Below are 24,677 nucleotides of genomic sequence, written 5' to 3'. Positions count from 1 at the left end.
GATGAGGTGATTATTGAGGAAAATGCATTTGAAGACGAAGTTAGATTTAGCGTTGGGACAATGGTTGAGACAGGGACTGACAGAGAGACTTGGTAGACACAAAATGCTGGAGTAACTCAGTGGGACAGTCAGCATCTCTGGAGAGAAGGAATGGGTGACGTTCCTGGTAGACCCTTCTTTCATACTGAGAGTGAGGGGAGAAGAAAACTAGAGATATGGAGGGTAAGGTGTGAAAACAGTTAAAAGCAAACGACGATAAGAAATTGTAGAATGGTTCAATGCTAGCTGAGTTGGTTATGGATTATGTGTCATCATTCCACATACACAAACTAATCATCACCCATGGAGTTAAATTGAATTTGATTGATCCTTACCGCGAAAAGGTGTTTTCAAATCCTTTTGAAAAATGCCATTCCGAAATGGAAGTAAAAATCTTCATCATTGTATCATCATCAAAAGAATCAATGGACACTACATTCAAATGCCGAGTGAAACGTCCTGTCATAAAACAAATAAGTGACTTCAAATCATATAAAGCTTGAGGGAACAGCAACCAAAGTCTGAAAATTAAAATAAAATTTCAGATGTTGAAAATCTGAAATAAAAACAGAAAACGCCAGAAACAGCCAGCCGGTCAGGTTTGGAAAAATGAAATAGTCGAAGTTTCGGGTCCATAACCCTTTGTCAGAATTGTTTCTCTTTCTCGGGATACATCCAGATCTGCCGAGTGCTTCCTGAATTTCCTTCTTTTAAAGCAACTCAGGTTTTATACAGTAGTTTGGAGATTCGGGGAGCAAAACAGCATAGAACCAGATCCTTCAACCCAAATCGTCGATGCTGACAAAAATATATATCATGAGGGATTGTTTGACATTGCTGCGATTGTCCTGCACTTATTGCTGCAATCATGCTATGAATGTGAACCCATTGGGGGACATGTGAATATGCCAGGTACACAAAAATGCTGGAGAAACTCAGCGGGTGCAGCAACATCTATGGAGCAAAGGAAATAGGCAACGTTTCGGGCTGAAACCCTTCTTCAGACAGTCTAAAGAAGGGTTTCGGCCCGAAACGTTGCCTATTTGCTTCACTCCATAGATGCTGCTGCACCCGCTGAGTTTCTCCAGCATTTTTGTGTACCTTCGATTTTCTAGCATCTGCAGTTCCTTCTTAAACAACAATGTGAATATGCCTTCCTTGCTGGGTGACTAGATAATGGTGTCAGTGGGTTATGCCATTTTAATACTAACGTTTGGCATGTTAATGCCAAAGTTGATTCCAGGCAGGCCTGTTTTTAAATAAAATTGCACAGAAATTAAGTGGCAGAGTACTGCATGGAAATAAGAAAAGGACAAGTGAATAGGCTCTGTCCTGGGATGTAGGACTGAATGCCTGGAGATCATTTTATTTAAGGTACATAACTCAAAGTAACAGAGTGGGGGTTGAATCGTGGCTTTCTCATTTTCTATCATAATGTGAATATATGTTATATCTATTGACAATTCATACCCTTGAATCTGTTCCTGTCACCTAAAAGTAGCATAGAGCTGTCTGTAATTTAAATTACACACTTAAAATCATGTGTTAGCTCTGAAGATCTTCTTTCACAAAGCTAAAAGAAACATTTGTGAGAAAGGCAGATATATCATGGTACTAGTCTCAAGGGTACTCTCCAGGCTACACGCCAACTAGCTTCTTTACACCAAGGAACATATAATGCAGAAAATGATGGAGTAACTCAGTGGGACAGGCAGCATCTCTGGAGAGAGGGAATAGATGACGTTTTGGGTCGAGACCCTTCTTCAGACTGAGAGTTAGGGGAGAGGGAGTCTAGTGATATGGAGAAGGTCTGAAAATGACAGATCAAAGCAGATGTTGATAAGGAAATGTAGAAATGGTTCATTGTTAGCTGAAGGGAAGGTGGCAAGGAGGCATGCAATCAGTAAAATTAACCAGAAGGACTGAAACTGGTCAGAGAACTAGGGTGGGGGAGGGACGGGGAGAGAGGGAAAGCAAGGGTTACTTGAAGTTAGAGAAATCAACATTCATACCGCTGGGTTTTAAACTGCACAAGCGACTCCCTGGTTAACTCATCACTTCCAACCCAAACTACCCCCTCCCCAGGTTCTTTCCCCCGCAACCGCAGGAGATGCAACACCTCTCACTATACCATCATTGGTTATTTAATTAGTAAGGATGTAAAACGTTATGGGGAGAAGGCAGGAGAATGGGGTTGAGTAGGAAATAAAGATCAGCTATGACTGAATGGCGGAAGAGATTCGATGGGCCAAATGACCTCATTCTGCTCCTATATCTTATGGCCTTTACTATTATGGAAACTATTATTATGGATATTATTGGCTATCAGAATAATTTCATCAGTGCCAATTTCTTTGTCCACTTACTTGCCTTTAATACATTCTGCTCAGATGCTGTGGAAGCCAACCTGTGCTCGAGTCAATTTACAATAGCCAATGAATCTACCAACCACCATGTCTTTGTGATAAGGGAAGAAACAAGATCATCTGGGAAAATTCACACAGTCACAGGGAGAATCTGAAAATTCCTCACCAGAGGTCAAGTTGGACTCCCATCTCCTCCCCTTTTGGCTTTCCGCAGAGACCGCTCCCTCCGTAACTCCTTGGTCAATTTGCCCCTTCCCACCCAAACCACCTCCTCCCCTGGTACTTTTCCCTGCAACCGCAGGAAATGCTACACTTGTCGCTTTACCTCCCCCCCCCGACCAAAGATCTTATAGCGGAGCAAGATGGGTTACTCTCACGCAAACGTGTAGTACGCTCATGGGCGGATTCATGGGTGATTATATGACCCATTTTAGCAACCAGCCCCCGCCATCTTGCTCCGCCATCTTGTTCCGCCATCTTGCTTCCGGTCAAAGATCGGATCTTTGTTTCCGCAGCGGGGAGAGGGAGTGTGGGGCCCGGGGAGAGGGAGTGTGGGGCCCGGGGAGTGGGAGTGTGGGGCCCGGGGAGTGGGAGTGTGGGGCCCGGGGAGTGTGAGTGTGGGGCCCGGGGAGTGTGGGGCCCGGGGAGAGGGAGTGTGGGGCCCGGGGAGAGGGAGTGTGGAGCCCGGGGAGTGGGAGTGTGGGGCCCGGGGTGTGGGAGTGTGGGGCCCGGGGAGAGGGAGTGTGGGGCCCGGGGAGAGGGACGGGGCAGCGGTAGAGGGGGTGTGCGGCCCGGGGATAAGGCCTAATGTGTGTGAAGTTGCGGGGACGTTTACAATGTTTCTTATTTAATGTCCCTTGTCTAGTCTGAAATAAAGTTCATCATTGGATCAGAAGAAATCTAATTGTGTGTGTTATATGATAATATACATTTATATCACATTCATGTATGTGTGTTTATAAACATTTTATTCTTTAACAAGAATTAACAGAATTATGAACTAACAGAATTATGAATCTAACCCTATATCACACACAAAAACTCCCCCGCAATGTCAATTACCCTGCGAGTCGGGTCGGTTCCGGTTACCACAAAATAAACTCAAACACTGCTTGTGAGCCATTTAAAAATAAATGATTTACAATATACTAAAAAAGACAATTACCAGAGTCAAATTTTATTCTTGACAAGAAGTATGAACTGACAGAATGATGAATCTAACCCTATATCACACACACAAACTGTTTCATTGATTACACTGCGAGTCGGGTCGGGTCAGGTAGGATCCGGTTACTAAAATGGGCGGGGAAAAATGCCCAGGATCCCCTCCTTAGCGTACTACATGTCAGCCCATTGTATTTAGCAGGAGTAGCCCATCTTGCTCCGCTATAAGATCTTTGCCCTCGACTCCATCCAAGGACCCAAGCAGTCTTTGCAGGTGAGGCAGAGGTTCACCTGCACCTCCTCCAACCTCATCTATTGCATCCGCTGCTCTAGGTGTCAACTGCACTACTTCGGTAAGACCAAGTGCAGGCTCAGCGATCGCTTCGCCCAACACCTCCGCACAGTTCGCATTAACCAACCTGACCTCCCGGTGGCTCAGCACTTCAACCATTTCCATTCCGAATCTGACCTGGGCCTCCTCCATGGCCAGAGTGAGTCCCACCGCAAATTGGAGGAGCAGCACCTCATATTTTGCTTGGGTAGTTTACACCCCTGCGGTATGAACATTGACTTCTCCAGTTTCAGGTAGTCCTTGCTTTCCCCATCCTCCCCTCCACTTCCCAGCTCTCCCACAGTCTACTGTCTCCGCCTCTTCCTTTCTTCTTCCTGCCCCCCACCCGCACATCAGTCTGAAGAAGAGTCTCGACCCAAAACATCACCTATTCCTTCGCTCAATAGATGCTGCCTCACTTGCTGAATTTCTCCAGCATTCTTGTCTACCTTCTATCTTAGATACAGCCCAGAAGATCACCAACACCCAACTGCCTGCCCTGGAAGACATCTATAGCTCTCGTTGGCTGTGGAAGGCATCACGCATCCTAAAGGACTCATCTCATCCCACACATCACTTGTTTGCCCTTCTGCCCTCAGGAAAGCGTTACAAGTCCATCAAATCACACATCACAAGATTAACAAACAGTTTCTACCCCAAGGCCATCACCACTGAACTCTGCACTCAACACACAGCCCCCATAGGCAATAATTTGTACTGCCACAACACTATACTGTGAAATATTACACATTCTGACACGGCTTGACGTTTTTCTTGCTGTTTTTGTTGTTTCCATTGTCGTTATTATTTAACTGATACATTGGAGCTCCGCTCGGGCAGTGCACCTGAAATTTTGTTGTATTATTATTATTATTATTAAAGCTTTATTTCAGACACAGGTCCATTTACACATCAAACAGAACAAAGAATTACAAAGAATTTGCATATTAGCCTAAAATATATATAAGCCATTGCACCAATGCCATCTTATGTATGTATAAATGTATTATTATTATAACCCAGGTCACTGGCTGCTATAAGGCAGAGGCACTACCTGTTGTATCATTGTGCAATATCATAATTGTGACCAACGTACATAGAGCAACTCTGTACATAGAGCAATATCAATGTTTTGGTAAGTGTAAATTCGGGTGAACAAATAACAGTTCATCTAAAATGAGAGCTGCCTGCCGAGGAAATTGAGATGCACATAAAAATATTTTCAAAACTTACTGATTTCTGACGTTGGAATGCATTTAAAGCCAAAATACTCTTGATGTTATTATTTGCCATTTGCTACCAATGTTCTTACCTGTTATGTCATTTCTTCCTCCTCCAGGGGGACCCATTGCCGAAATAAACAATACATTTATAATGGTAAGTTTTGACGTATCTTTCCTGTCATACCAATGGCCGTGATCAATCCATTGTCGAAGGAGCTCAATGGGTGGCTGGGCTCCATAAATTTCCTTTGCCGGCATATTAAGATCATCTGGAATCAGCACATGAACATACGGGATCAGGATTCTCTCTTAACAAGTAAAAGAAAAATCAGCTCGTAGCACATCCCAATGCAATTGATAAAGCTGCATTTCCCCATTTCTGAACCTAGGTTATTTTTCATCATTATAGCTGCTGCTACAACTCTTTACGATATGGTACGATAGAACTTTATTTATCCCAGGAAGGAAATTGATATGCCAACAGTCATACTGTTAAAATCTTATCATACTGTGTGCTGCCCACCCAAGTCCCTACAATTCCTAGTCCTCAGATATGGGCCCAAATCACATCCAAATGCAGGCTTCTAAATGGACCGACTCAACCCCCTCTCCCGTTTAGTGAAACTTTATTGAAGGCCTGAAAAATAAAGTGGTGGCCATGTGACAACGAGTTCTAAGGCACAAAACCAGAAGTCATATCTCACTATTTTGGTACTTCTGAATGTCAAGAAATGTGTTCAACTGAATATCTAGACTCTTTCAATAAAGGAAATGTACAAATCACTGCATTTCCACAATCACCAAACACACAGAAGCCGTGCACAATGTGCCAATTTATCTTCAGTATTAAGTAACAGCAGCAAGTTAGATAAATGGATTGATTGTAATCATGTATTGTTTTTCTGCTGACTGGTTAGCACGCAACAAAAAGCTTTTCACTGTACCTCAGTACATGTGACCAAGTAAACTGATAAATCTTTGATCCACTATTAAACAAAAGTCATTTTAAATGAAAAATTATTTATATTGCATCGTATCTAATCAAAAGATAGATCCCTTACCTACAAAGACAATGGATTCTTTCCCCACAGGTGGACCATAAATACCCTTCTTCCTCCTGTCCAGTTTTGACATTATTATATCCTGGGTTTGATTAGCCGAGGTTCTAGCAGAGAGGCTGATGCAGTTGGGAATGTAACGGTCTTTGGGTAGTTGCATGAGGAAGTTGTTTGTAAGTACAGATTTGCCTGTGCCAGTGGGACCCAAAAGTAGCAGAGGTATTTTGTGCGAGATGTAAACCTCCAAGAAAAATGTCTGCCTCGCAGTTTCCACGGTGGGAATGATAAGGTCTGAAACCTGTAAATCAAAAATAAATGTAATGAATAAAAATAAACAAGGTAGCAGCAGTAAGTTAGAAGGCAAGACATTATAGTGTTTAATTTTTGTATGTGCACCCTAAACAATAAATTATTTAATAAGGTTTCTTATCTCTTGGTATACTAAACTCCTGGGGGATCTAAATTTCAAAGCAAGGTAGATAATCAAAGCTTGGGGAGAGACAAGGCAACGATATGGGATAAACGGCACACGCTTTCTCCTGCTTGGAACACAGCACCAAGCCCTTAACTTAAATACATTTTCCAAGCTATATTTTCAAAATCAAAATTACAGGCTTTGAATTCCTGAATTGTTAAGAATGCATTTGAGGTAATTGCAGCCAGAATTCATGTGTGCAAGAACTTTTTTTTAAGGATCAATTTTTGGGGCGGATTTTAGATTAATAATCTAAGTATTAATGCCAAAAATGTATAAATTATATTAATTTAATAAGGAGATAGCTTTGCTGGAAAATCGAAGGAAGCAAGGTATAGTACATTCAACATCAAATATTGTACTGATCTCAGCCGAGGCAAAACATGATAATATAGTGCCATAATACCTTGGCTCCTGAAGGGATCTCATTTTCTGTGGTGATATAATCTGTCCACAGAGTCCACTGTCCACTGCCAACCTTTTTGAAGTAGTAATCATAAACAGTTCCTGGATGATAATAGTAATAATAAGAAAGACAATTAAATACATCAATTAGAGCTCCTGTACTTTCAAAGTTTTATATTTGGTTTATGTCTAACCTCTTTCAGGAAAGATATTGTTTTTTGTCAGTTTGACACTCTTGGGACGAGGATTATTGTCATCCATTCCCAAGATCAAATTACGGAAGAAAGTATCAAACTTCTTGCGGCTCTCCCCATTGATCGTGGCACCAACAGTCCACACAGTAGCAAAGAGGAATAAGCCCTGCAGCCAGAGGGTGATTTGCTGACTCGACATTTCTTCGTTATCATCCTGTCCTGACTTAGCTATTTCACCTATAGATTGGAAAAAGACAAACTAATTGTTAGCTATGCAAGTCATAATTCCCTTTGAAACTGCCGCAAACTAGATTCCAAACCAAACAAAAGCCCAACGTTTGTTATTACATCAACTTAGTGGGAAGGAAGAACGGAACTTCTCACCCTTAACCTCGTGAGGATCGTACATTCTATCCAGATACTCATTATTTAGCTTCCTTGCGTAGTTTTATTCAGCATTACATTGGATTGGGTACCAGTTTAATTCATCCACAGTGCACATATTGTTTAACCAGTATTTTTATTTCTACTATCTTGCACTCTGACCAGACGCTAAACTGCATTTCGTTGTACCTGTACTCGTATTTGTGCAATGACAATGAAGTTGAATCAAATCAAATCAATCAATCAAATCAAATATAGGCATTGAAAGGCTATTCAACTCATCTACTCCCTACCCCCACAATGCACCATTTGATCTTCCTCTCATCTAATTCTATCAGCGTAACCCTTGATTCCATTCAACTGCATCTTTGTCCAGCTTCCCTATACTGGACTGATCAATTCATGAATTTTGTTAGATCTTTTCCTGGAAATTCAATTAGCCTTTCAGCATAATGCATCTCAAAACCGATGATGTGGTATTAAATGTGATCATGGCCGTTTCTACGTTATTTTATGTTATTTGGGAAATCTGACTAGGCTCTCTGACTACTGACCGACATCTACTATAAACCCACTGACTCCCATGGTTATCTGGACTACACTTCTTTCCACCCTGCTTCCTGTAAGGACACTATACCCTACTCCCAATTCCTCCGACTACACCGCATCTGCACCCAGGATGAGGTGTTCCAAACCAGGGCATCAGAGATGTCCTCATTCTTTAGGGAACAGGGGTTCCCCTCTTCGACTATAGATGAGGCTCTCATCAAGGTCTCCTCTATATCCCGTATCTCCGGTCTCACTCCCCATCCCCCCCACTCGTAACAAGGGCAGAGTCCCCCTTGTCCTCACCTTCCACCCTACAGGCAGTCACATACAACAGGTAATCCTCCGACATTTTCACCATCTCCAACAGGATCCCACCACTGACCACAGCTTCCCATCTCCTACTCTTTCGGCTTTCCGCAGAGACCGCTCCCTCCGTAACTCCTTGGTCAATTCGACCCGTCCCAACCAAACCACCACCTTTCCCAACCAAACCACCACCTCCCCTGGTACTTTCCCTTGCAACCGCAGGAAATGCTACACTTGTCGCTTTACCTCCCCCCCCCTCTACTCCATCCAAGGACCCAAGCAGTCTTTCCATGTGAGGCAGGGGTTCACCTGCACCTCCTCCAACCTCATCTATTGCATCCGCTGCTCTAGGTGTCAACTGCTCTACTTCGGTGAGACTAAGCGCAGGCTTGGCGATCACTTCGCCCAACACCTCCGCACAGTTCGCATTAACCAACCTGATCTCCCGGGGGGGGTCAGCACTTCAACTCCTCCTCCCATTCCGAATCCGACCTTTCTGTCCTGGGCCTCCCCCATGGCCAGAGTCTCACCGCAAATTGGAGGAGCAGCACCTCATATTTTGCTTGTTTACACCCCAGCGGTATGAACATTGCCTTCACCAATTTCAGGTAGTCCTTGCATTCTCCGTCCTTCCCCTCCCCTTTCCAGCTCTCCCACAGCCTACAGTCTCCGCCTCTTCTTTTCTTCTTCCCATCCCCTCCCCCCACCCCCACATCAGTCTGAAGAAGTGTCTTGACCCGAAACGTCACCTATTCCCTCGCTCCGTAGATGTTGCCTCACCCGCTGAGTTTCTCCAGCATTTTTGTCTACCTCCGATTTTTCCAGCATCTGCAGTTCTTTCTTAAACAGGCTCTCTGATATCAGTCATTCTTGGAACCTTGATGTGAATCCTACATATGTGGTGCTCAGATGTTATCCTGCAGTTCCAAAGATATTCAATCTGCTCTCATTTGTGCCCAAGGCTGAAGCTTCGAGCCATAACTAAAACAGTCAGTTTGTTTGTAGGCATTAATCGGAGCACCACCCAGGGTGCACAAGAATGTCTTAAAAGATGCACATGGGAAACTGATCTTCCCTCATGTATTCAAAACACCAGAAATGTATTAATTCTTGTTAAAAGTACTGCACAATAAATCCCCGATGTATCATTGCATACTTATTAAAATGTTGCAGCCTACACTGCCAAAATATTAGCCTTTGGCAGATAGCTGAACAAAACAAAAGTTGTTGTGGAAATGCAATAAGAAGCAGATTTAAATGGAACACTTACCCATTAAGCAAGAATAGAGCCTCATCATACTGTAAGCCAGGTGCATTGGAGAGGTCTTTACGAAAAACTTGCAATATAACCGGGTAAAGTCCAAACTTGGCTGTATCAGCCAATGGAACATGTCATTGATCTAAGGAACAAAGCAAATCAGCTGCCTACCTGATCAATTTTATTATGATTTATAGAATCATCAAAATAACTCCCCAATGGCATGACAAATGTATCTATTGATCAATTAGATAAGTACTGATTTCCCAATTTATAAGCCTATGAGCCAAGAAATGGGAAGCAGGATTAGGCTGGATTCCTTTTCATGAAAGGAATGCCCTCTATTCTGCGGTAAAGTTTTGATTCAATCCAATGAACATTGCATGAAAAAGAGCAATAGGTCAAGTCCTCTTAGCAAGACAGCAATAGAGATACTCTAATTACTCTCAATTCTCCTGGATTAGGAAAATAAAATCAGTCAGGGATCCCATTTTTGGCTGTTAACCCCTGTGTATATGAATGCTGGACAGGGACTAGATTGGACTCAGTTGTCACCACCCTGTAGTTGTCAACACTTCCTATCAGGACAGGAAAGGTGACCATGGCAACTACAGGAACCCGTTAAGGTCATAGGAAGAAACATAAGTGAATCTTCCTCATCATCTGTGAAGCTGCATCTTAAAAAGGAGTTAGAATCTTCAGGAGAAAGAGAGTAGACATGAGAAACTGGTTGATTTTTATTTTTCAAATATCAAGCTGGCCAATGGATATTGGTTATATCCCTAAAAGAGTATTCCCATCTTTCACAAGAACCCACAGATGTTTGTGGGTTTTTTTTTTTAAAGAACTAGCTGAAGAAATCAGAAGTAATTTGGTGATTTTCTCTACGCTGTGATACCAATTAAATTGGAACACTGCATATTTTCTTACGGTTTTTTTGGAAACATTTATCCATATGGATATAACTATCCAGTTGGTCTCTATCACTTCCCCATCAACAGTATTTGTAATTTTCTTTACTGCCAGGTTGGGCCTGAATCATTAGTTGGGGTGGGAGATTGCAACCTTCCCTGTTTCGACGAATGCAATCAACCTGGAGTGCACAATCAAATAAGATCAAATAGAACAAGTTGTCCTACAACTTTAAGCTGCGCACGCCATATGCAAGAAGAAGAATCAGTAGTTAGGAAGGTATGAAAGAAATATTTATGTAAATATATTTTTTAATCTCCTGTTTTATTTTATCTTCTTATTTCTCCTGAGGTCAGGAGTAAAGGGGTCAGGTGCCGGGGGCGTAATAACAGTGAATGAGAGGCTGACAATTTGTTTCCATGACTCCAATATTGTTATTTTCATATCAGACACTGGCTATGCATAAACCACGTTTTATATGATTTTCTGCATTTCTTTGGATAAGACCCTGACCATTTCACGATTATTCAGTTACTGGTCATCCCCAACTTCAGTTCCTGTTTACTGTAACCACAACAGTTCGAAAGTCAGAAATATAGCTCAACAAACCAAGTTCCCGTATGGCAGAAGATGTCTGCAATCATATAGCAGCCAGCAAAACCGGACTCTCAAATGCTCATTCGTATCTATGGGCTGTACATGAGCGAGGCATTCGTAACCTGGGGAGGAGTGGCATATGAAAACCTGGCTGCCAGTCGTCTATGATACTTCAAGAATTCCAGATGGGCTTACACGGACTAACTGTGTAGGAAGGAAATGCAGATGCTGGTTTAAACCGACGATAGACACAAAATGCTGGCGTATTGCAGCGGGACAGGCAGCATCGCTGGAGAGAAGGAATGGGTGACGTTTCGGGTCGAGACCCTTCTTAAGTCTGACTAGACCCAAAACGTCACCTATTCCTTCTCTCTAGAGATGCTGCCTGTCCCGCTGAGTTACTCCAGCATTTTGCGTCTATCTTACAAGGACTAAGGCTGACTTTAATCAGGAATCTGCAAGAGAAGTCGGAAATGTAAGTTAACAGGGTGTAGTGTAGGAAGGTACTGCAGATGCTGGTTTAAATCGAAGATATAGCCCTTTCCTTTGTTATTGTTATTTATGCATATCTTTCATTAATTTGTCTATATCTCTCTTTATCACCGTCTATATTCCTCTGTTCAAATATTAAATCAAAAATTCCAAAGGGCATTATGCCAGGTCAGTCTCCAACCAGTACTTACAAGATCATTGAAATAAAGTGGCAGGAGACGAAGATATGGGAAGGGATAAGGTGGTGTCAGGGAGCCATTCTAGAACTTGGGGTGCCTGCATACTGGGCCTGCATATGCTCACCTACCAGACTTGACGTGTGGTTAGGTTTGCATATCGTATGTCAACTAACCGTCTTGTAGTATAGAGATAGCTAAAGAGGTGGTGGGGAGATAGGTTACCAGATATTATAAACATTAATGCAGAAAATGAAATTCACACATTCCACAGAACAGTCACTGGAAAGGTTTTTTTTTCAATCCAATTACTATGATTTCTATATTTCTTCCTTAAAGGCTTTCAATACAGCACATTACTGGATGGATGTTTAGATGAGTTTAACTTAGCACTTAAGCTATGTAATGCCTTAATGATTTTCAGGGCTATTGGTTTTCCTTTATAACATTTGTTGCACAGTGGGTAGTTAATGATCAATACTAAACAGCACTTACACACACCACAGGTGATTCCAGAACCATTTAGCTTTGGACATGGGGAGCTAGGTTTAGATTTTTGTCATGTATTTCTATTTGACGAAATTTCATTCTAATTTACCTTTTACAAAGAGTCAACAGTGACGTCATTAACTATAAACACAGATATTTTTTTATAACCAACCACACATTTTGGGTGGGTGTTGAATTGTGTAATTAGAGGTTCCCTTATCTGGATGTACGGAGAGAATTGCCATGTTAAGAAGGATGTAGAGACATAAAATGAACCTTAAAAATGAGCACCATTTTAAAGCTCAGCATGTGCCCATATTGACATCAGTAATGGTGGCCATGTTTCCCCCATGTTCATCATTGAAACTTAAACTTTCAAAAAACAAAGAGTTACCAGTTCTTTATGTTCAGCGGTAATAGTTGGAGGTAGAGTGTCCATGTAAGAGTCTTTCAGGGGAGCCCAACCAAGCTGATGGGGTTCCAGATAAATCATACCACACCTGTTCAAAAAAGGTTTCCAATTCAGCACATGTGAAGTTATCTGCATCTTGTACCGACTGCTCAAGTTTGATAATGCCACAGTTAATACCTGCTGACTGTCGCTGGAGAAGCCTGTTCCAAATCTGCTGGCTCAAATATCAAATTCATTTTGGAACTCATCTGGATAATTTCACCACTCATCAAACACAACTGGAAGACAAGGGCACATAAATAATTACGAGCAACACAGTGCCATCGAGCATTTCATTAAGCTTATCAGATCATGAAGAGAGCAGGCAACCCAAGTGAAGATTGAGGACCATCTTGGTAACAGTGGCCAAAACAGACTGTTCTCACCAGACGTTACAGTTCGGCCAGAATCTTATTGAAGGCTTGGCGCATTCTTGCACATTGTTCTTCTATTCTAAAACCAAAAATTCCAGAGGCTTTATGCCAGTTTATTCTCCAGCCCGTCCTGGAGGTCACTGGCATAAAATGGCAAGGGATGGAGATGAGGGAGAAGGGTCAGGTGGACCCCCAAGTTGTAATCTATGGAGTGCTTCCAGGCCCATGAGCTGGAAGGATAGGTCAGGTGAATGTGTGGATGAAGGGATGATGCAGGAGAAGGGGCTTTAAGTTTCCAGATCATTGGGATCCCAGTCTGGGAATAACACACGCATGACAAAGGTCACGGAAATGGATTGGAGAGAAGTGAGGAGATTTGAGGAGAAGAGAATTGAACCTGCAAAAATAGCAGGAGAACAGCACCTACTAACAATGATATACTGGGGAAGGCCAGCAATAGGAATCATTCAAACCCGTGTTCAACATAGTTCAGGATAAATGTATTCTGATAAGGCATAGGCAGGACAAAATCCTAAAAGTAGCAATGGCAAAATTATAGAAATATTATTTAATTATTTTGTTTCAGTCTTTACTTGAAAGATGTGCCAGATGGACATGGCATTTTATAATGAGATTAAAAGGATGTAAACCTATGAAACGAGTTGTCATGATATTACTTAATTAAACTCAAAAAGGATAGAATCCCTCCTTCAGATGAATTACTTCCAGGGATTTTCGAAGAATCTATCCAATAGAAGGACCAGACACATTATTACATCATCTTAATACATTGTGATAAATTAATGCCCCTCTGGTAGATTCACGGATAGCTAAATTATTCTCTCTGACTAAATAGAAAAACACCCAGAAATGAAAATGAAACAATGAATAGTTGGTGTGTAGAAAGGGTCAGGCTGCAACTCTGGAGAAAAAGGATGGGTGACGTTTTGGGTTGGGACTCTTCTTCAGCCTTCTTCCGAATAGTTGGTGTAGATTTCAGGAAAATATGTCTTGTTTGATCAGAAAAGGAAGATTATTTAATATTTGTAAAATGGGAATCTAAATTGAATAAAATAGCTCAGGGAATTAAAAGTATAAATAAATAAACCACTATTCATATCCATAAATTCCCTGTAGAGGTAATACAGTGAGAGAGATACAGTGAATTTAATTAATCTATATTTTCAAAAAAGATGATGAGTGAAGCAATGAAAGTTGCAGGAAATGGGACTGAAGTCCCACTATGATATATGATGTGTACAATTTACATGAATGATTCACACTTTAGAACCAAAAGCACGATTTATTAATTTGTGGGTGAAACCAAATTGGAAGAGGTGGTTGGTAATCATTACTATCAGGAGGGCAAGTTTATAAAAGCATCAGTAATCTTACGGAATTTGTTTCAGTGCTACTACGGGTGAGGTATTACATTTTGGAAAGAAAAACAAGAATATATATTATTCGAAAAAATCTAAATAGGATAAAAGAATAATAAAATATTTAAAATATAATATTGACAAAAAGTTGGTTGTAAGCGCATAAAAATACAAACCAAATTTGGAGGGTTTATACCCAGATGGACATGTTTCAAAAGTAGAGAAAGTCAACTAAACATATAAAACTTGGTGAAAACGCAGTGTTAGCAGGTGTGGTTGCCCCTTTATTTAAAGGACACGATCACACTGGACAAGATGGAAAGATAAAAATGATGAGGATACATCATAAATCTAAGAATATAAGCATTAGGAAAGTGTGGACTTTTTCCCTCTTGAAGAGAAATGGAGAAGTACCCTACTTAATGTCACTAACATTATGAACGCTTTTGTAAGAATAGATGCGTTCAATTCATGAACATGAACAAAACTAAACAACATCAATATCATTTTTTTTACAAAGAGGTCCTTTGAAGATTTCAGGAAAATAAACTACCCAAACTGTGGTAAAAATGTGAAGTTTGGTGCCAGTGAACGGTTGAACCGAATAATATAGTTAGATTTAAGGATTAATTAATTAAACAGACGAGGGGGAAGGAAGTGGAGGGTTCTCTATGCTCTCCTCTTTTCTTTAATCATTTTTGTACAAATATCTCAATTTATTTTTAAATCGCCTACTTTCTTGTTATCATCCAATGCAGTGTTCATATTTTCAATCCAAACAGCATCAACTGGTCCATCAAATACAATCCACTTCCTTGCATCAGTGATAGAAGTTGCTTGAGCTCGGAAAGTTGTCGCAAGAACCCCGTCAGTCCATTCGTGGCTTACGAGATCAAAACACCCATACAGCTGTCCCATGGTGATAGCCTTGGGATTTATTATGCAGTATTCAACAGAATATTCATCCATTGACTTAGCTTGAAAAAAAATATGAAAAATTATGAGAATTCAAAATAATTCGACAATTTACAGCGTATATTCACCATGTCCGCAGTTTCAATTGTGTTTAGCACCATTTTCACCTTAAAATTATATCCGATTCTGACTCTCCACCTTAAATACTCTTATTTACCAATGCAAGATCCATTTGTGTGTACTATGTATTCCAACTATTTTAGATTTTATAAATCCATTCTCTCTTGAAGAGCCAAGCTGTGGAATGCCAATGCAAAATTAATAGAAGGATGGACAGATGCTATTAACCATACAATAGATGGACACAACGTGCTGGAGTAACTCAGCAGGTCAGGCAGCATCTCCGAAGAACCCCCTAAGTTACTCGAGCACTCTGTGTCTATCTTTGGCAACTGCAGTTCCATAAACCCCACAAACCGATACAATTCACCTCCTTGCAAAGAATGCTCAGCATATGATAAAATGTTCACAAACTATTTAGTTAAGAAAGGTCTTGAAAAGCAAGCCGGGAAGCTCGTGAGTGCCGTGAGCGCTCGTGACTTTGGAAGCCCTCGTTAACGCTCAGGAGTGCTCGTGAGCGTTCGGGACCTTGGGAGACCTCGGAAGCCCTCGGGAGCTGCAGTAAAGAGCCGACTTTGCTCGTTCTTTCTGCGTCTTTTGAAGAACCGGGAGGGGGGGTGGGAGGGGGGGGGGGCATAATGGGGGGGTGATGTCACTCTCGCTGCGCATGGAACATAGGGCCTCAGGCCGCGAGGAGAGGAGCCATTGTGACATCATCAGCAAGACCATCTCATATATTTTCCATGTTATTTGAAATTTTTGAACATTTTCATAAATAACTCAAGAAATAATGCGTAAAATTTTCAGGTAAGGTGATTTTTGACAGCATGGCGTAAATCTCTGTCGGAATATGTAAAATATTTACCGTTAGCGTCATGTTTTCGAGGAGATGTGAAACGCACACGAACATCACACAAATAAATACACATCCAAGATCAGAGTTTTATAAGTATAATAAAGATAGAATGGTTGTGTGTCAACGCATTGTGCAGAATAAAAGGAACACAACAGCACAATCATCCCTACTGGCAGTAATACCACGATGCAACAAATAAAGATTAAGGTCAGACTATTAAGGCAACCCATTATTTTCAAACAGTGGCCCATAGTTCTGGATTCTCTGAGAAGAGGGGATATCTTCTAAACTTCTACAATCACATCTACTCCCCTCAGGATCCTGTTAATTTCAATCAAAGCCCTTTTCATTCTATCGAACTCAAGTAAACAAAGTCTAGGCTGTCCAATATAAGACAACCATTCCATTCAAAAATATTAGACTAATACACTTACGCTGAACTTCTTCCAAGTTATTAAGATCCTTCCTTAAATAAGAAGGCCAATATTGTATACCATCGTCCAAAGTCTGAAGAAGGGCCTTTCTCCCAAAACGTCATCCATTCCTTCTCTCCAGAGATGCTGCCTGTTCCACCGAGTTATTCCAGATGTTTGCGTCTATCTTTGGTTTAAACCAGCATCTGCAGTTCCTTCTTACACATGATACCAAGATGAAGTGATCTCACCTGTCTGTACATTATCCATATCCTCCCCCAATACTTCCATATCCATGTGCCTATCCAAAAGCATCAGAATTGTATCTGCCTCCTCCTCCACCACTCTTGGCAGCACAATCCAGGCACCCACCACTTTTTTTGCACCATACATCACCTTGAAGTTTTGCCTCAATTTAAAGCTATGCCCCCCTCGTCTTTAATATTTCTACCCTGGGTAAAAGGTTCTGACTACCTGCCTATCTATGCCTCTCATAATTGTATATACTTCTATCAGGATTTCCCTCAATCTCTGGCGTTCCAGAGAAGACAATCCAGGTCTGTTCAACCTCTCCTTGTAGCTAATACCTTCTAATCCAGGCATCATTCTGGTGAAAGTCCTGAACTAGGAGACCCCCTCTGCACCTCAGATCTCTAAAACCTATCCGCATTTAGATGACGTGATTGTTTGTAATTTGTTTTCCTGATATTTCACATTTTCCAATAAAATACTCGATCTCATAGATCTTTGTCCATTGTCCACTTATGTCCTCCTCACAAATTACTTCCCAGCCATGTTTGCAAACACTTTTATTCTGCAAAGCTACAACAAGTACATTGGTTTAAGTATCAGTTAAACCATTACCTGCATACAGATCGCCAAGTGCTCCTGCTAACACTTTGAAGGCACAGGTTTTACCACCCATAGGATCACCAACAATCATAAATCCATGACGTACTAACATCATCTCATAAATCTGTTGAAGCAAAATATAAATTAATTCAATACTTCATTTCAGAAACCAGTTTTTTTTTTCCAATCTATTACAGAATCACGTATAGAAACAAAAAAACCCCACCAGAAGTTAATAAAAACATAGGTTATTATATACAGTGGCTTGCAAAAGTATTCATACCCCTTGAACTTTTCCACATTTTGTCACGTTACAACCACAAACGTAAATGTATTTTATTGGGATTTTATGTGATAGACCAACACAAAGTGGTGCATAATTGTGAAGTGGAAGGAAAATGATACATGGTTTTCAAATTTTTTTACAAATAAAAAACTGAAAAGTGTGGCGTGCAAAAGTATTCAGCCCCCCTGAGTCAATACTTTGTAGAACCACCTTTCGCTGCAATTACAGCTGCAAGTCTTTTGGGGTATGTCTCTACCAGCTTTGCACATCTAGAGACTGAAATTTCTGCCCATTCTTCTTTGCAAAATAGCTCAAGCTCAGTCAGATTGGATGGAGAGCGTCTGGGAACAGCAATTTTCAAGTCTTGCCAGAGATTCTCAATTGGATTTAGGTCTGGACTTTGACTGGGCCATTCTAACACATGAATATGCTTTGATCTAAACCATTCCATTGTAGCTCTGGCTGTATGTTTAGGGTCGTTGTCCTGCTGGAAGGTGAACCTCCGCCCCAGTCTCAAGTCTTTTGCAGACTCTAACAGGTTTTCTTCCAAGATTGCCCTGTATTTGGCTCCATCCATCTTCCCATCAACTCTGACCAGCTTCCCTGTCCCTGCAGAAGAAAAGCATCCCCACAGCATGATGCTGCCACCACCATGTTTCACAGTGGGGATGGTGTGTTCAGGGTGATGTGCAGTGTTAGTTTTCCACCACACATAGCGTTTTGCATTTAGGCCAAAAACGTCAATTTTGGTCTCATCTGACCAGAGCACCTTCCTCCACATGTTTGTTGTGTCTCCCACAAGGCTTGTGGCAAACTGCAAACGGGACTTCATATGGCTTTTTTTCAACAATGGCTTTCTTCGTGCCACTCTTCCATAAAGGCCCGATTTGTGGAGTGCACGACTGGTTGTCCTGTGGACAGATTCTCCCACCTGAGCTGTGGATCTCTGCAGCTCCCCCAGAGTTACCATGGGCATCTTGGCTGCTTCTCTGATCAATGCTCTCCTTGCCCGGCATGTCAGTTTAGGTGGACGGCCATGTCTTGGTAGGTTTGCAGTTGTGCCATACTCTTTCCATTTTCGGATGATGGATTGAACAGTGCTCCGTGAGATGTTCAAAGCTTGGGATTTTTTTTTTTTAACCTAACCCTGCTTTAAACTTCTCCACAACTTTATCCCTGACCTGTCTGGTGTGTTCCTTGGGCTTCATGATGCTGTTTGTTCACTAATGTTCTCTAACAAACCTCTGAGGCCTTCACAGAACAGCTGTATTTATACTGAGATTAGATTACACACAAGTGGACTCTATTTACTAATTAGGTGATTTCTGAAGGCAATTGGTTGCACTGGATTTTATTTAGGGGTATCAGAGTAAAGGGGGCTGAATACTTTTGCACTCCACACTTTTCGGTTTTTTTATTTGTAAAAAAATTTGAAAACCATGTATCATTTTCCTTCCACTTCACAATTATGCGCCACTTTGTGTTGGTCTATCCATTAAATCACAATAAAATACATTTACATTTGTGGTTGTAACGTGACAAAATGTGGAAAAGTTCAAGGGGTATGAATACTTTTGCAAGCCACTGTATTAACATTAGCAGCAACTTCCTTGTCGACTTTTGCCCGATTCATCTTTTATTCACAGATCTGCCTAATGTTGAAGAATATTTGATGATGAGGAAGGTCAACATTGCTTCAGTCCATGACTAAAGAACAATTCCATCTCCCTTGCACACAGTGAGAGGGATAATAATCATATTTTAGATATGTATTGTCAAGTTACATTGGTACCCTATTCCAGCTATGAAAAGGAGCGACAAATGCAGACATAGACGTAAACACTTCCAACACCTCTCCTTTCCAAGTTGTGACCATCCAGGAACATTCTACTTTCAGGCACTTTGAAAGACACTTCACCACAGCCATGGACCTGGCTCAAGATGCCAACAGTACCATCTCACGAACATTTAAGGATGGAAAATAATCCTCTTTTCCATTCATGTCCAGGTCCCACAAATGACTGTTAAAACATTTCTAAAAGGATGTCAAATCAGAAATATAAAATTTATAAATTTACAATACAATTATTCTCCATCACACTGAGAATTAAAGGAGGTAGTCTTTATATTAATCACTAAAAATCAATTATTCTTGGGCTGATGCAATATTGACCTAACTGTATGCTGCTGTTTTTTTGTGAATAAAATAAGGACAATCAACAAACAAACTGGGAGGAACACTGCATTTAAGGAAAGAAATATAACAGAAAATAAATATGACAGATTGATATCTCAGGTAACACCAGGTGCAGTTTTATTGTTCATGGTCACACCTTTATATTAAGGTTGTATTCACCCTGAATGCAATTGTCAAGCATGAAAATTATAAGGCTGTGAAATTCTGGAGAATTTCTATTGACCTCATATCATAACTTTGGCAGCAGAAACCATTGGGACATAGTGACAATAATCATCTACAGCCATCTACAATCAATTACCTGACATTTCCACTGGATTTCTGGTGAAGTTATAGTGGGAGAGCAAGAACATCAGAATTTCAGGACCAGAGTTATGTTTTTGCTTCAATTGTGGGAACAAAGGTCACCTGGTCTCCTGAACCTATTCCATCATTCAATGGGTTACCACTCACAAGCTTAGATGGCCAATTTTAACTGGAATGATGTGCTGTCTAACCCCTGCCATGCCTTTCCAATCCACACCTCCCCCTCTGCCTTTGAAGTGTCCGCCCTTAGCATAGGTCTCACCTACATGACCATCGATCTCACCAATGTAGCCCACCGCCCTCACCTCAATGGGTTTCAAGCCTGCAATCATATTGAGCTATCCTTTCTATTTCTCAATCAAGAAGGCTCGAGGGCCCTGTGGCTCTCCCTAGAATGTAGATCCAACCAGTTCCCTTCTACTAACACTCTTTGCTGTAGGTAAAGCTTGTTCTCACCCGTAACAATTTCTCTTTTGATTCCCCCCAATTCCTTAATTGGGGGTTAAATTGACAGTACAACATTCTGGTTTAAATTAGCCATCTAAGGATTAATTCATAATTGTCTTTGTTTGTGTCTCTCTCAAAGGCCATCCCAGTAATTAAAAGGAGACTATCCATTTTACTATTGAAAGTGCATGGTGTAGTGGGACAGATGTGGTGGTAACGCAACTCAAAAGTAGATGATGGTAATCAAAAATCAGAAACTACTATAAATATATGCTTCTTTGAAACATCAAACAAAAGAAATGATGACAACGTTAAATAATTTAAGTGACCTGAATAATCTTCTCAATAAACCACGGGACAGCCTGCAGCTTCATTCTCTTAATGTTGCTCTTCAAAGCATTAATGAAAACGTCACGTTCCGGTACAGGAAGCACCACACCAGGGAACAGGTCGGATATTATGCCCTGAGGTAATGAGAAAGATAGGCTAGATTTTAACAATAAAACATTTACATTTATACAACCACTTTCACGCCTCTTTCAGGAAGTCTGAAAGTGTTTTACAATCTATGAGGCCATGTTGAAATGTATTGTAATAAATCACAAAGAGCCGGCATAACTCAGCGGTCAGGCAGCTTCCCTGCAGGACATATATAGTTGACGTTTCACCCGAAACGTCACCTAGACATGTCCTCCAGAGATGCTGCCTGACTCGCTGAATCACTCCAGCACTTTATGTTCTCCACAAGATACCAGCATCTGCAGTTCCGTGTGTCTGTATGGTCATAATTTAGAAACACAATAGCAAAATTGTGATTAGCAAGTCCCCACAGTCAAGTGAAAATGACAGAATGACCATGTTAATGTCTCATTCAAGAAGCTATGGCTTAGAAAGTGCTCCACTGGAGGCAGAGAAATGGGGAGAGGAAATAGGATGAATGAGACTGCTCCTCTGAGCGCTGGCAAGAAGCCAATGTACCTATTCTATACCCTACAAAGACATGAGAGCAGTGTACAAACGCCTGTGTATTGGTGAAGCCCAGGCACATCCAATTTCTCACCTCAGTGAGCTGAAAATAAAATAGATAAAATCTCTTCCACTTGCGTTCAGAAATTGGTACTTCCCCAACCCCCTCTTTGAAAAGGCAGTGATACTGGGAGATGTGACAGAGATCAGCAACAGCACACTGTGATCCCGAGATTGGGACTTTGATAATGACTATGAGCCAAACCTCCACAGGCAGATTAATCAAGATACTGCATTGGAGGTTGCAAGAGGTCAGAGATCTGAATGGGGACAAGGAATGCGGTAGAAGTGTTTTAAGAATTATACCAGAAAGGATGACAATCCTGCCAAGAAATTAGATTTATATATCAACAAGTTATGGCACCAAGAATTGTTCAGGATATGGCTCTGTTTTGAGTTGAGTTGATTTTCAGGGATTTTTTTTTCCAGAGCTACATGGGTAGAGTTCTAGGACAACATGTTTTACAACCTTGCCTTCTACGTTTATAGTCTACGTCCAACCTAATGAACCATTGCTGAAACAACAAATCACAAGCCTTTTAATTACAGATTCTCATGTTAGCCCAAAAGACGCCACAACAGTTTTGTTTTGTTTTGAACAATTGGAACTGAAAATGCAGGCAATGAAAAGATTACAAATGAGAAGTTGGAAAAAAAGTTATTTTTAACCATTGAGTCTCAACCAATTTTTCCATGTGGGGGTCTGGTAGTTTGATTGGCATTTTCAACTTTTGTCTCAATTTTCCAATGAATTAAGTTTTGCTTTTATTTAATTGTTAAGATTATGGTCAGTCAGTTCATGGTTCTGCACTATGTCCTTACAGTGCTCACTAATTATTTTCAAGTAAATCTATTTGCAATAAATATGTTGTGCACTGCAGACTCGATTTCCTCCAGTAATGTTTTTATTTCTTCATAATCTACCTGAAACAGAGGTACATCCTGGGCTAAAAACTTGGCCAAATTCACATCCAACAGGGCTTGTAACAACAACACACTCTCATTCTGAGCTGTGTATTTGAGTTTGAGGTTTCCAGCTGCTGTGAGGACTGACTTCACTGCACGCATTCCATAATCATAGTGATGCTGCGATGATAACTGCTCGGAGCACAGGCGATAGGTAGCCACAATCTTCTGAGAAAGACTGGAGAAGAAAAATTAAAGGTAAGAGTTGATGGAGGGAAGAGAGCAACAAGGTGCAGTCAGTTTGGTCTAACACAATTATTTAAAATCGGAATATTGTAAAGAATTAACAGTTGAGAAAACTCAACAGTCGATCCTTTGAACCAGACAGTTGCATCATGTGATATTGTACATTAAATATTCAGTCCAAGGGATTTTAGAAGATCAGCCTAAAAACACATTTTTCTAAAGTTATTTTTCAGTTGTATTGTCAGTCTATACGAACTAGAATGAAAACAAAATACACACACATAAAGGGACCTTGAAAAATAGCCCATGTAGATATGTACTAGATATAGTTAACTAATGATGTTGTGACTCTGACATCGGGGGGAGAGGGAAGTGCAGGGGAGAGATACGTTTTTTTTGCCTTCCATCACAGCGAGGTGGAGATGCGCTGTGATGGATGTCTGTGTAAATTGTGTTGTGTCTTGGGTCTTTTTTTTCTTGTATGTATGACTGCAGAAACAACATTTCACTTGAGCCTCTATGAGGTTCAAGTGACAAATAAATTGTATTGTATTGTATTGTATATGTATGGGATGTTGTTTATACTTGAAGATATACCTCAATCCACCTATCAGTGATTTCTGCTGCTGGTATTGCCAAAATGTGTAAAGTTATGGGAATGTTGCTTGATTCTAAATAATTCTATCTGGCATATGCATCTCTAGTGTTTGGTTGGCAAATAAAACCAAGATCTGCAACCAGATCTGTTGTGTTTAATCAGTGATTTCTACAGTTTACATCCCAAAGATGTTCACCACTGATCAGGTAACTTCCCGAGTTTATCTTTGTCCTGGTAAACTGTTCATCCTGTCTGATGCTTGCAAACCTATGAAGGGATGACAAGGAAGGACTGTGGATTCTCAGTCCTGCAATATCATCACAAGTGTATACACTACTCGACATAGACCTCTTTAACACTGATGCTTGGCACATTTCGTTGGCAGGTATGGCCACAACTTGGACAGGAATTTGGTCCTGCCGTTCCAAAGAAAGGAGATACCTGGTGCATCAGAGTGGAAATGGCTGTTAGTGTGAGATCAGAACAAACTCACCAAAGTGGGCAGGCAATGGGCATTGCACCCACCTTTCATTGATAATGAGTTAATCCCTCATTAGTCTCACACATGATGGCACCTGTCACAGTTCACCGATTTTCCTGTAGGTAAGATTTATGTATTGCTACATTTTAAGAGGATTTAAAATAATTAAAAATATATTTAGTTTTTAACCTTCGTGAGTCAATGAACCCCATTGAATAAAGCGAAATTTCACCAATCAGAGCGTAGTCTGGCACCATCATAGCGACAGTACGGAACAATGCCTGTAAAAATTCAAGAACATGGAGTACATTCAAAATATCAGTCATAAGGAGAATCAACATGATCCAACCATTAATATTCTGGGGAGGAAATGTATCTAAACACCACAAATTAGGTTGTCCTATTC

At 40.9% G+C, this 24,677-nt stretch overlaps 1 protein-coding gene across 1 annotated transcript in view; it reads right to left on the bottom strand.

The window, feature by feature from the left end:
- dnah3 (dynein axonemal heavy chain 3) overlaps nucleotides 1-24,677 on the bottom strand; it is a 157,656-nt gene that overhangs the window by 42,447 nt on the left and 90,532 nt on the right. The window contains exons 32-44 of the mRNA XM_055651884.1: nucleotides 24,461-24,552; nucleotides 22,965-23,184; nucleotides 21,344-21,478; nucleotides 17,791-17,902; nucleotides 15,358-15,599; nucleotides 13,008-13,108; nucleotides 12,813-12,918; nucleotides 9,765-9,894; nucleotides 7,256-7,492; nucleotides 7,063-7,163; nucleotides 6,185-6,479; nucleotides 5,213-5,392; nucleotides 375-498 (exon numbers count right to left, since the gene is read on the bottom strand). Coding sequence (XP_055507859.1) covers nucleotides 375-498; nucleotides 5,213-5,392; nucleotides 6,185-6,479; nucleotides 7,063-7,163; nucleotides 7,256-7,492; nucleotides 9,765-9,894; nucleotides 12,813-12,918; nucleotides 13,008-13,108; nucleotides 15,358-15,599; nucleotides 17,791-17,902; nucleotides 21,344-21,478; nucleotides 22,965-23,184; nucleotides 24,461-24,552 — 2,075 coding nt within the window. The remainder of the gene's footprint in view (nucleotides 1-374; nucleotides 499-5,212; nucleotides 5,393-6,184; nucleotides 6,480-7,062; nucleotides 7,164-7,255; nucleotides 7,493-9,764; nucleotides 9,895-12,812; nucleotides 12,919-13,007; nucleotides 13,109-15,357; nucleotides 15,600-17,790; nucleotides 17,903-21,343; nucleotides 21,479-22,964; nucleotides 23,185-24,460; nucleotides 24,553-24,677) is intronic.

Source organism: Leucoraja erinacea, chromosome 20 (assembly GCF_028641065.1).
Source record: "Leucoraja erinacea ecotype New England chromosome 20, Leri_hhj_1, whole genome shotgun sequence".
Lineage (NCBI taxonomy): Eukaryota > Metazoa > Chordata > Chondrichthyes > Rajiformes > Rajidae > Leucoraja > Leucoraja erinaceus.
Note: the sequence above shows the minus strand (reverse complement) of the source record. Positions and strands in the feature narration are given on the sequence as shown.